The sequence below is a fragment of the Pogoniulus pusillus genome, chromosome 3 (genome assembly GCF_015220805.1).
Source record: "Pogoniulus pusillus isolate bPogPus1 chromosome 3, bPogPus1.pri, whole genome shotgun sequence".
Taxonomy (NCBI): Eukaryota; Metazoa; Chordata; class Aves; order Piciformes; family Lybiidae; genus Pogoniulus; species Pogoniulus pusillus.
In genome coordinates, this window is record NC_087266.1 from 47977507 (window position 1) to 47989905 (window position 12399).

The 12399-nt window shown below is 45.4% G+C and overlaps 1 protein-coding gene across 1 annotated transcript in view; it reads right to left on the reverse strand.

Moving 5' to 3' along the window:
- Nucleotides 1-6304: 6304 nt before the first annotated feature.
- The window catches only part of SIAH3 (siah E3 ubiquitin protein ligase family member 3), a 41413-nt gene continuing 35318 nt past the window's right edge, over nucleotides 6305-12399 (reverse strand). The window contains exon 2 of the mRNA XM_064175200.1: nucleotides 6305-7096. Coding sequence (XP_064031270.1) covers nucleotides 6503-7096 — 594 coding nt within the window. The 3' untranslated portion in view covers nucleotides 6305-6502. The remainder of the gene's footprint in view (nucleotides 7097-12399) is intronic.

A 12399-nucleotide genomic window follows, 5' to 3' on the forward strand; every position in this document is an offset into this window, starting at 1 on the left:
TTGGTCTCTTCTGCCAGGCAACCAGCAACAGAACAAGGGGACACAGTCTCAAGCTGTGCCAAGGGAAGTCTAGGCTGGATGTTAGGAGGAAGTTGTTGGCAGAGAGAGTGATTGGCATTGGAACGGGCTGCCCAGGGAGGTGGTGGAGGCACCATCCCTGGAGGTGTTCAAGCAAAGCCTGGCTGAGGCACTTAGTGCTGTGGTTTAGTTGATGGCTAGGGCTGGGTGCTAGGTTGGAGTGGATGATCTTGGAGGTCTCTTCCAACCTGGCTGATTCTATGATTCTACGCAAGTGAAAGACACCAAAACTGCCAGGTTCTATGGCTTGAAGGAAGAGCTGGTAGCTGCTGGTGTATGAGAACCCAGCACAGCCAGAGAAGCTGTGAAACAGCAATGGGGCTAGGTGTCTGCAGTTACTATGCAGCATCAGGGCTATCAATACACAGACCCACAGTGCTAAGGGCTGAGCCTCTCATCTGCACTATGAGAACGAGAGCAGACTGGAGAGTGTTGTGCTGGTGGAAGGTGCTGGTGTAAGGAGACACATCACTGTGCAGACTCTCAGCTCCCCATTGGTTTGATGCTCTCATGAGGTTAAATAATTTTCCTGACAACCCCAGTGTGACCTCTCTCTGAGTGTTTCTTGTTGAGTAATGTTTCTGTCCAGAGAGTGAGCTCTGCCCTCAGTAGCGTATGTACATCTCTGGCGCCTGCAGGCACTGCCCTGCAGTCAAGCCCTCTCCTTTTATGCAGGGTCATCTCTGCAGAAGATGAATCATTTTTTTGTCTGAATGGTTCTGATGATGATGATGCATGTGGCAGTCTTTGTTTTCTGCCCTTCACTTATACAGTGTGAGCATGCAGAGTTAATTGGATTTAAAAAAACAAAAGAAAAGGGGAAAAAAAAGAAGAAAATACCAAAAGCCATAGGAAAAAAAAAAACCAGAAGACAATATTAAAAGCCATGCTTGGCTCTAAACAGTTCAGAAGAGGCAGCTCCTCCATATAAGAAGGTGTTTCTGATTCAGTTAGACTGTAAGTGCTTCTCTGAGTCTCTTCTGATGGACTCTTCTCTGATCAAAGTGTTTTTCAGACGTGCTTTGGTCTAGAAAAGCAGATAAATCACCTATACTCCAGTATTATCAACTGAGCTTCATTCCTCAGCTGTCCAAAAAGGAGAACCATGCATCAGTGCCTGGCAGTTTATTGTAAACCATTCATTTTGTTGTAACCCTTTCATTGCCCAGAGTTTACCGTTCCACCTTCTATCAGTGGCTTACTGTCCTGCATTCATAAAGGATATCTGGGCCCCTCAGTTCAAGAGAGATGTTGAGGTGCTGGAAGGTGTCCAGAGAAGAGCAACAAAGCTGGTGAGGGGCCTGGAACACAAAGCCCATGAGGAGAGGCTGAGGGAGCTGGGGGTGTGCAGCCTGCAGAAGAGAAGGCTCAGGGGGGACCTCATTGCTGTCTACAACTACCTGAAGGGAGGCTGTAGTCAGGTGGGGTTGGTCTCTTCTGCCAGGCAACCAGCAACAGAACAAGGGGACACAGTCTCAAGTTGTGCTGGGGGAAGTCTAGGCTGGATGTTAGGAGGAAGTTGTTGTCAGAGTGATTGGCATTGGAATGGGCTGCCCAGGGAGGTGGTGGAGTCACCATGCCTGGAGGTGTTCAAGCAAAGCCTGGCTGGGGCACTTAGTGCCATGGTCTAGATGACTGCACAGGGCTGGGTGCTAGGTTGGACTGGATGATCTTGGAGGTCTCTTCCAACCTGCTTGATTCTATGATATGAAATGGAGGATGCAAAATCAGAGTCCAGTGGGAAGAAGACTACTGCCCTACTTCTCAGCAAGCCCTCTGGCTGCTGCTGGCCCTGTTATAGCAAGATCCTTTATCACCTTTAAAATGATGAGGTTTGGGATGTTTCAGCTGATTTACAAGGAGTCATGGATGTATGATGTGAGCTTAATTCATAATGGGATTGAGTGGCAAGCACTAATTCTATTTTACTGAAGATCTAACATTAGCATTCACACTGTGTCTGCTGGATAGTGCAGAGGAACCAAAGGAGGTTTGCTAGTGAGTCTGGTAGCAATCCATCTGGCTCAGCCTGATTAAACTGCTGTTGCAGCTTATGAATCTAGGCACAAGAAAATCCATCCATGAACAGAGATATGCTAAAAATGGCAACCAAAAAACCCAAAAACCAACCACCAACCCCCCACCATTTTTTCCTGTGTATGTGTGTATACAGCAAGAACTCTGCTCTCAGGTAGATAGGAGAGTTTTGCAACAGCTGTGCAAGACCTCATTTTCTCCTGCACCAAATAAACGGTGCCTCCTTACTGCAAAGGCTATGTTCATGCTTTTCAGGCAATCTGGAATGAGTTGGTGTAAAACATTATGAAGGTTTCAGTTATTAGAGTATGACATGGATTTTAGAATCCCAAATTTCAACCCAACTTTGGGAAGATGAGCTACAGCTGCTTTTCAAACAGAAGCAGGGAGCTGTAAGAAGTGCTACATTAAGGAAAGAGAGTAAGCAAACTACATTTCACTGCTGAACACTCTTGCCAACATTTTAGGGTTTGTGTCCCACCATGCACAATATTTACTTCACCTTTGCTTTGTGGAAGTGAAGGATTGCTCATAGGCTTTGAATTATGGCAGAATTAGAATGTCTGTCCTGGTAGAAAGTCCTTAAACATACCCTCAAATAATTGAGTTTTATGCTGAGGTCCTTAAATATACCCTTAAATAGTTGAGGTTTATGTTGAGGTCCTTAAATACACCCCTAAATAGTTGAGGTTTATGTTGAGGTCCTTAAAAATACCCTTAAATAGTTGAGACTTATGTTGAGGTCCTTAAAAATACCCTTAAATAGTTGAGGTTTATGTTGAGGTCCTTAAATACACCCCTAAATAGTTGAGGTTTATGTTGAGGTCCTTAAAAATACCCTTAAATAGTTGAGGTTTATGTTGAGGTCCTTAAATACACCCCTAAATAGTTGAGGTTTATGTTGAGGTCCTTAAAAATACCCTTAAATAGTTGAGACTTATGTTGAGGTCCTTAAAAATACCCTTAAATAGTTGAGGTTTATGTTGAGGTCCTTAAAAATACCCTTAAATAGTTGAGGTTTATGTTGAGGTCCTTAAAAATACCCTTAAATAGTTGAGGTTTATGTTGAGGTCCTTAAAAATACCCTTTAATAGTTGAGTTTTATGTTGAGGTCCTTAAATACACCCTTAAATAGTTGAGGTTTATGTTGAGGTCCTTAAATACACCCTTAAATAGTTAAGGTTTATGTTGAGATGCTTATGAAGGCTGGATTTAGGCACCCATATCTCATTTCTCCCCAACTTGTGGGGTTTTTTTTCTGTGCTGGGAGTCTTTCTGGGCAGATTTTCATTGGTACTCCAATTTATCTGGATTTCTGAAATCCCTGACAGAACTGAGGAGAGTTTGCTGTGGAGAGACAGAGCAAGAAGCTGGCTGGTGGTGAAGAGCAGCAAGACCAATTTCAGAAGTGGGATCCAAGGGTCAAGAGTGGGAGGACACAGGCAGTGCCATGCAAGCCAAAAGGTGAACCCCTGGCTGAGAACTGGAGAACGTGCTGGGAAGGATGGTCACCAGACAAGGGAAAGAACTTGAAAGACTAAACTTTTGGCATGCTCTGGGAGAAGGACACAAAGTCACATGTCAGAAGGTCACATTTCCACTGTGCCTCCTGCTCCACTGAAACCAGAATGCTGGAAAGGAATGAAGATGCCCATCCCAGGGAACTCTTGGGACACACTCATCCTGCCAGAAATACACTGTTCTTTGGCAGGGGGCATGCCCTGAAATGCCAGTGGTGCATCTTCATTCCAGCTGATGTCTCAATTAAAAATGGTGCCAGCTAGGAAGACATACATAGCCTGGAACAAGAGAATATCCAAGGAGTATTTCTCTCCCCAGTACTGGTTATGATCAGGTAACAGAAGCAGCATTACAGTAGATCTTTACTGTGGTGTACAAAACGCTCAGGAATATTGAGCCAGAAGAACTGCTTTTATTGGGGTTTCATTGCTTTTGCTTTGTTTCAATTCCTCAGCAGAATATTTACTGAAGGAACTGGGGGAGCCAGTTGCAGTTAACAAAAATGCCAATGGTTTATTTATTGCCATCATTCAGGGAAAGGGCAGCAGTTCTGAATATTTAACATTGAAGGCAGCCGCTCTGAAGCCTGCGTGTTCCAGTGAAACACTGCAAGCCAGCATGCTCCCCCAGTCCCCCAGATTCAGAGCTGGGAGAGCTGGGAAGGTAGGCCACTGCATATTCCTATAGGGACTGAGTCATCTTCAGACCTCAGCTTGTCTGGTCATGAACAGCCTGTTGAAGAGACCTTAGCTTCTGTCTGAGCAGTGACCTGTTGTGAAAGCCCAAGTAAGCAGATGTGAGGTGCATCTGCAGCTCAGAGGGCATTTTCTGTGTAGCATTAATCTCAGGAGAACTACAATTTGTTTTACTTCATGCATCATTTATACTTGCTCCCAGGAGAGCAGCAGGCAGCAGAGGTGAGCAGTACAGGCTGGATGTTAGGAGGAAGTTGTTGGCAGAGAGAGTGATTGGCATTGGAATGGGCTGCCCAGGGAGGTGGTGGAGTCACCATGCCTGGAGGTGTTCAAGCAAAGCCTGGCTGAGGCACTTAGTGCCATGGTCTGGTTGAGTGGCTAGGGCTGGGTGCTAGGTTGGACTGGATGATCTTGGAGGTCTCTTCCAACCTGCTTGATTCTATGATTCTATGATCAGTGTTTTTCTCTACCCAAAGCTGACAACAGTGAGATGCCTTTTGAAACACTGAAGCACTGTTGTTAGCTCACTTCTTCTGCTTCCATGGCTTTCTGAGGAACCCCAGCAATGATCCTCAGTCTACCTTGGGCTAAATGACCCAAGTCCCCAGAGCTCTCTTGAAAAAAAGAGGTTCAGGAGCAGCCAGGCTGCAAACATAGACAGGTAGAAGAAAAACAGGTAAAGACCATTTGTGCCACACTGTGGAGTCCCCTTCCTCCAACACATCATCTGCTGTGGTGGGATTTCACCGTTGTTGTTGTTGGCTAAGGAGGAAATGCACCCTATTGCAGATGAGACTGTCAGGAGACTGCCTGCACTTGTCTCTGACTCTCCTTAAGGAGTCATCCAAGGGAGAAACCCTTAGAGAAGCCTCTGTGTTCTTGTGACCATTTTCATCCTTGAAAAATTTCCTTGGCAGAAGGAAAATTCCATCAGCATCATCACTCTCCAAGCATTTGGAAGGAGGCTGTTTAAAGTCTTGTAGCCAGTTCACAAACAGATATTCAGGCTGCATTGTTTAAAGTCAATATTTAGCATCACACTTTTTGGTCTAAGAGGCACAGAATTCAATACTAAGATCAGTACACAACTTAAGACTGTCCTGATACTTCATTTTCTGAAAATCTGGTTTTGAATGCTTAAGAAAATAGCATCTAGGAAGTTGAATAGCCTGATGACTGGCCACAGTTGTATCCATCCCAGAGTCAAACCAGCTAGCTAACATGCCCCTCACTGCCCTTCATGATACAAGAGTGGGATTTAACCATGCTCACACTGACCACCCACTGCTTAGAATCATAGAATTATAGAATCAACCAGCTGGAAGAGACCTCCAAGATCATCCAGTCCAACCTAGCACCCAGCCCTAGCCACTCAACTAGACCATGGCACTAAGTGCCTCAGCCAGGCTTTTCTTGGACACCTCCAGGGATGATGACTCCACCACCTCCCTGGGCAGCCCATTCCAATGCCAATCACTCTCTCTGCCAACAACTTCCTCCTAACATCCAGCCCATACTTCCCCTGGCACAACTTGAGACTGTGTCCCCTTGTTCTGTTGCTGGTTGTCTGGGAGAAGAGACCAACCCCCAGCTGGATGAGGCTTCCCAGGCCCCAGCTCAGCAGAGACAGTAGCTTTCTTCTGAAGCTTCCATTGTCTGGGTGGTAAAGGTTGTCTCTCAGAAGCTTGAAGGGAGCTCTGAAACTGCAGTGTCCTTGAGGCTTGGTTGTGACCACAGTGTAAGAGTTAAATCCCTGTCCCTAGTATGGAAAACTGGGCACTCCTTGCCATTGGTCAAATGCTTTGCCTTTTACCAGACATGGGGGCCTTCATTGGCAATTAGGCAATGAAGGAAACACATTTGCACAGCATGCTCAGACCAAAGCTTTCTGGAGGTCACCTTGGGTGCACATTCCAGGAGGAAAGTGTTGTTTCCATTGTTGTTGGAGGGTGAGTAATAAATCCATTAGCCTCTTTAAAATTTCTCATAAAATTGTATTAACAAAACAGTAAATACATTACACAGAGACTGTAACCACAGGATGTGTACATAATGCCCACTGTGGATGAGTACTAAATACCATAAAAGACCTGAGACCCCCCCAGGAAAGTCCACGAGTTCTGGCTCTCACGAGGCAGCTAGAGCACCATTTTTGTTCCCCCTCTTTCCCCTCACATTTCAGCTTCTGCACTGTGAGCTTTGCTGGTGGTTATTGCAATTCCTATTGCTAGGCTTCCGTTGTCAGCAAAGAGCTGAGCCAGGGAAGTGTTCAGCACAAGGCAATCCCCATCTGAAATGACAGAGTCAACGCACTCCAGCACCGACCTAGGGGTTGCCTCCCACTTAAGGCGCCTCTGGTTCCTGTTGAGCTCCAGCCGGTAGGTGAAGTTGTTGGCTTGGGTTGGTGTGCCAATCAGCATCATCGTGGCAAAGAACTGGGGGTGGCCTTCATATTTCTCCTGCTTCCTGAGAACCAGCAAAAACTGGTGGCCAAGGCAGGAGTGCATGATGATCCAGTCTGTGGGTGCGGGTAGGTGCATGTCTGTGGCCAGGAAGACAATCTCTGCTCCCTGAAGTATGTTGATGCGGTGGGTCTGTCTCAGGTGGGACACCACCACCTCCAGGTGCCCTTCCCATGAGCAGGAGAAGAGTGGGCATGTGCAGGGAACAAGCTGGGAGTCATGCACTGTCTCATGGTGATGGCAGGGAGGAAGGATGCCTTGCTCCGTGGAAGTCTGGGCAGCTGCACAACGGCTCGGTGCATACTACAAGAAGAGAGAAATTAGATGTAACAGCAGGTAAACCAGGGAGTCATGCAGATGTTCCAGTTGCAGGCTCCACAGACATCAGCCATCTAATACCCCACCTAAAACAGCGTGAGGAGGAATGGAGATCAAGGCAATCCAGACCTGGATCTGCATAGCAAGAAGTGGTGGCATTTACCTTGTTCTCCGAAAGGAGAAAGAGACTGCTTGAGCCATGATAAGCCACTTCGAATGAAAGTGATGTATCTGTTTAAAGAGCAATTTCATTACTTTGGTAGGAAAAATGTGATTAAAAAAGAAAAAGCCTAACAAAGCAAGGGCAGCATGGGGCATTTTATATAGTTAAGGCTCTTGCAGCTCAGAACAAGGAAATGAAATATGTATGGTTTTATTATTCTTTAATGAAACAAACTGGCAAATGCAGGCGTTCCTCCTCAAACAATGTGCTTTATAACACCCCTAAGTTGTGAAGTAAGTTGGGGTTTATTGTATACAGTGCTTTCCTCTTCTGTGTCTGCCTGTCAATGTATTTTGGCTTAATTGATGTGCTTACCTCCATAAATCTTAAACTGGTCTCAACTGCAGATGGATGACAAATATAGGGCACTTTTATACCTAAGTAAATTTGAATTGAAGCAGGGCAGCTGGTTAAAAAAGTAGCAGCTCTTGCAGAAGGGTTCTGCATGAGGACTAGGAAGCAAACCACTCTGCCTCTGTCAAGTGGATGTTGTTGAAGAGAAATGAGTCTTATTCAAGCAAAAGTATATTTACATGCAATGCTGTTCAGGAAGAGTAATGGCTCTCCACAATAACTCTGTGCATAGGCGAACCCTAAGGCACAGGCATGCTGGTCATGTTTCATCCTATCCAATTTTAAGTGTTTGCTTCACCCAATGAGATAAAAACCTGGTTACCTTGGGCTGCTTCTGTAGGCAATGAAAGGAGGCAGAACTTCCCAGTGGAAGCCTCAGATCTTAGCTGGAATAATTAATCGCATAGAGGTGCCACTGGCTGCCACCAGAGTGACTAAGGCTGAGAGGCAATCTGGCTAGTACTTAAATTTTAAATGCTTCAATGCAGGACAACATTGTTTCTGAGCTCATTTGGAGATGCTCGTAGGGAGTAGAAGAATTAAGGCTAGGTACATCTGTACATACACTTTGCATTAGCATATGTTTTAGGGAGATGCATGTAGTTCCCCAAATACTGGCCCTGATCTACTCATTTTAATGTATGGACCCAAAAGTACAGGAACAGTATGGTTCTAACAGGTTTTCTTCTCCATGTCACATCCCAGTCAGCTATTTTTTGAGCAGAGATTTGTTCTAACCAGACATGAGCATAATCCTGTACAGCAGGTGCCAGACAGGTTGCAAATGATGCATTGTCTCATCTGGTGAAGGGCTGGTGAAGAGCCTGGAACACAAAACCTATGAGGAGAGGCTGAGGGAGCTGGGGCTGTGCAGCCTGGAGAAGAGGAGGCTCAGGGGGGACCTCATTGCTGTCTACAACTACCTGAAGGGAGGCTGTAGCCAGGTGGGGGTTGGTCTCTTCTCCCAGGCAACCAGCAACAGAACGAGGGGACACAGTCTCAGCTGTGTGGCTGTGTGGCAACCAGCTGGGGGAAGTCTAGGCTGGATGTTAGGAGGAAGTTGTTGTCAGAGTGATTGGCATTGGAATGGGCTGCCGAGGGAGGTGGTGGAGTCACCGTCCCTGGGGCTGTTGAAGCCAAGCCTGGCTGAGGCACTTAGTGCCATGGTCTGGTTGAGTGTCTAGGGCTGGGTGCTAGGTTGGAGTGGATGATCTTGGAGGTCTCTTCCAACCTGGTTGATTCTCTGATTCTCTGATCTCTCTGTGGATAACCTAATGCCTTTCAGTACAGCCTTGACATGAGTCAGTGTTCTTACTGCGACTGCTTTTTCTCACTAGAACATGCACTTTTGCTTTCCAGGTTGTTTTGGAAGGCAATCTCTTGGGTCACCTGTCCTGATCAGAACTTCCTTGCCAACCAGAATGAAAAAATCCTAGATGTCCATCCTCATTTTGTCAGCAGCTGCTAAGGGATGTGATAGGCAGAGCAGAGCCGTGGTTTGGACTGCTGTGAAATGCATGATTGTTCCCAAAGCACCGGGTGTCAGAAGAAGCTGTTTCTTCCCCCTCTGACATTTAACATGAAGAATAATTGACTATTTAAGCCCTATTATTGAACCTTGCAGCTTTTTTCTATGGAGAATTATTATCACAGAATCATAGAATCAACCAGGTTGGAAGAGACCTCGAAGATCATCCAGTCCAACCTAGCACCCAGCCCTTTTCAGTAGTGCTGTACTGCTTCTTCTTTCCTCATTATTTTATTTGTTTTGCTGTATAAAATTCAAGGATAGAAACTCTCCAAGAAGATAATGAATTGAGGACAGAGAAATGACTACCATTGTCTGGGAAATAAAGCAGGTCATTATAATCTAATAGAGGTTTGTGGCTTTAGCAGCCTTCTTATCGTGCTGGGATTGCTGGTTCACACTTAATTCTACATTAATTTTTGCATCCCATTAGGATGAAAGTTATGGTTAATTTAAGCCCTTTTTGGTGAAGGAGGATGCTGCAATGGCAGATCATAAAAGCCTTTAAAAAAAAAAAGCCCTGAAATGCTAATTGCCTCATAAAATGAATTTTAATCTCCCAATCTAATACAGTGGGTGTGAGCAATTACTTTCTCTCACCAAACTGTTAATGCAACATTAGTGATTATACTAATTAAAACTAATGAACTCATACTCACGTGCTGATAAACCTCTCAACCACTTGACAAGTTCCAGCCTTCTATCAGTTTTTATTTAACTCCTCTTTAGGAAGATGAATCTTAAATTAACCTCTTGAATAACATTCAAAATCAGGTTTGGGAATGTGAAGCTTTATAGACTGTGCATAATTCTTCTCCAACGATTGCCAAAGTCAGAGAAACCACTTCCACTGAGGATGTAATTGAATTTAGACATTCATTCCCCTAATTCAATGAGCACTGGGAACAATGGGAGATCATCCATCTAAACTGCACCCAAGAAAATGCAAGTATCTCTGAAAATCACTTTCTAACAGACGTGTTTCTATGGCTGGCTAACTGGAAAAACAAATTACAATGACCCAACTCTTTGGTGCACCTTTCTTTTTTTTCACAGTATCACACAGTATCATCAGGGTTGGGAGAGACCTCACAGATCATCAAGTCCAACCCTTTACCACAAAGCTCAAGGCCAGACCATGGCACCAAGTGCCACGTCCAGTCCTGCCTTGAACAGCTCCAGGGACGGCGACTCCACCACCTCCCCGGGCAGCCCATTCCAGTGTCCAATGACTCTCTCAGTGAAGAACTTTCTCCTCTCCTCAAGCCTAAATCTCCCCTGGCATAGCTTGAGGCTGTGTCCTCTTGTTCTGGTGCTGGCCACCTGAGAGAAGAGAGCAACCTCCTCCTGGCCACAACCTCCCCTCAGGTAGTTGCAGACAGCAATAAGGTCTCCCCTGAGCCTCCTCTTCTCCAGGCTAACCAATCCCAGCTCCCTCAGCCTCTCCTCGTAGGGCTGTGCTCAAGGCCTCTCCCCAGCCTCGTCGCCCTTCTCTGGACATGCTCAAGCATCTCAATGTCCCTCCTAAACTGGGGGGCCCAGAACTGAACACAGCACTCAAGGTGTGGTCTAACCAGTGCAGAGTACAGGGGCAGAACGACCTCCCTGCTCCTGCTGGCCACACCATTCCTGATGCAGGCCAGGATGCCACTGGCTCTCTTGGCCACCTGGGCACACTGCTGGCTCATGTTCAGGCGGGTATCAATCAGCACCCCCAGATCCCTCTACTGTCTGGCTGCTCTCCAGCCACTCTGACCCCAGCCTGTATCTCTGCATGGGGTTGTTGTAGCCAAAGTGCAGCACCCTGCACTTGGAGCTATTATTTCCTTCAGTTGTGGCTCTGTGTGTAGAAATAATTGAGAATTCTCTTTCCCATCTCACATTTTCACAACGTTTCCATGAACCACTTCAAAAACAAGAAAGGAGTTTTTGTTCTGACTTTCTTCAGTTCAAGTTTACTGGAAATTCTGGAAATGCAGCACGAACCACATGATCTATTTTTAATCTCCCACTAGGTAAGAATCACCTTTAAAATCTGTGCTTTTTTTTTTTTAATTACTGAACATTTCTTTCCTTAAATTCTAATTTTTCCTATGTTCTGAAGGAATAGCTTTAACATTCTCTCTCTCTCTCGTCAACCAGAAAGAAGCAGTCAGAAAACATCTCACTGAAAGCTGCTGCTTTCAGTGACTTTTGAGGTCTGAGTGCAACTGTTGGGATTCCTGTTCCTTTCTTGGTCTTTCATGTGGCTGTGGATAGAACTTCTACAATGAAAATGCACAATGGGAATAAAATGGTCACCTTGACCACCTTTAAATACAATTTGAGTCTATTTAGATAGTTGGATAAATGCTTATGCATGTTCTAGTTTTTCCCCATGTTTAAGCTGGTATTTGCTTTCCGCCATTTATTGTCCAATTATCTAATAAAATGAGATCTGTGGTGTTGTTGAGTCAGTCTGGCATTATTCTCACTTATCTTTTAGCCTGTTGACCATTTTCAGTTAAATTTAACTGTATGACAGAAGGCTCAAAGGCTTCAATTCCTCTGTGAGAAGAGGGAGCAGGGCAGAGTGTGACCCTTTGGTGTCTCCAGGGAGGCTCAGCTTGCCACGTGGGCAATATTACATTGTCAGATAGGAGGGAATATAAACAATGCCAGTTTGATCCCAAAGGTATTACGGACACCAGAGAAGCCACATGAGACAGAGTCTTTATGAACAGGAGAGCAGGCTTCAGCCAGAGTGCTCCTCGTTAGACGCGAGCTAATCCCACCGCGAGACACTGAACCACAGGAACCCAGGTTCTGCTGCTCACAGAGAAATTACCTTTTAATGATGTAGCTTATTATAGCATCTAAGTCTTTTGAAGAGCAAGTCATCTGGCAAAGAGCAATTTATAAACACATGGTGCTGTTCTTAGGAAGAGAAAAAAGAAAGAGGGGGAAAAATAAAAGGAAAGGTTACATTTGAAGATGGAAGACAGGGCTTAGAGTCCTGCTCCGGGCTTTCTACAGCCTTGGTGCTGAAAATGCAACGAACCCCTCTAGGTGTGGTTAATCTGTTCTGCCTTTGATATCTGAAGAGTAGGTAGCTAACTCTGGAGAACATCAGCTCGTGTTATGGTCTACACAGAGCCCCAAGTGTGATTCGCTTCATCTCAAGAGATGCTAAAGAACTAAAGG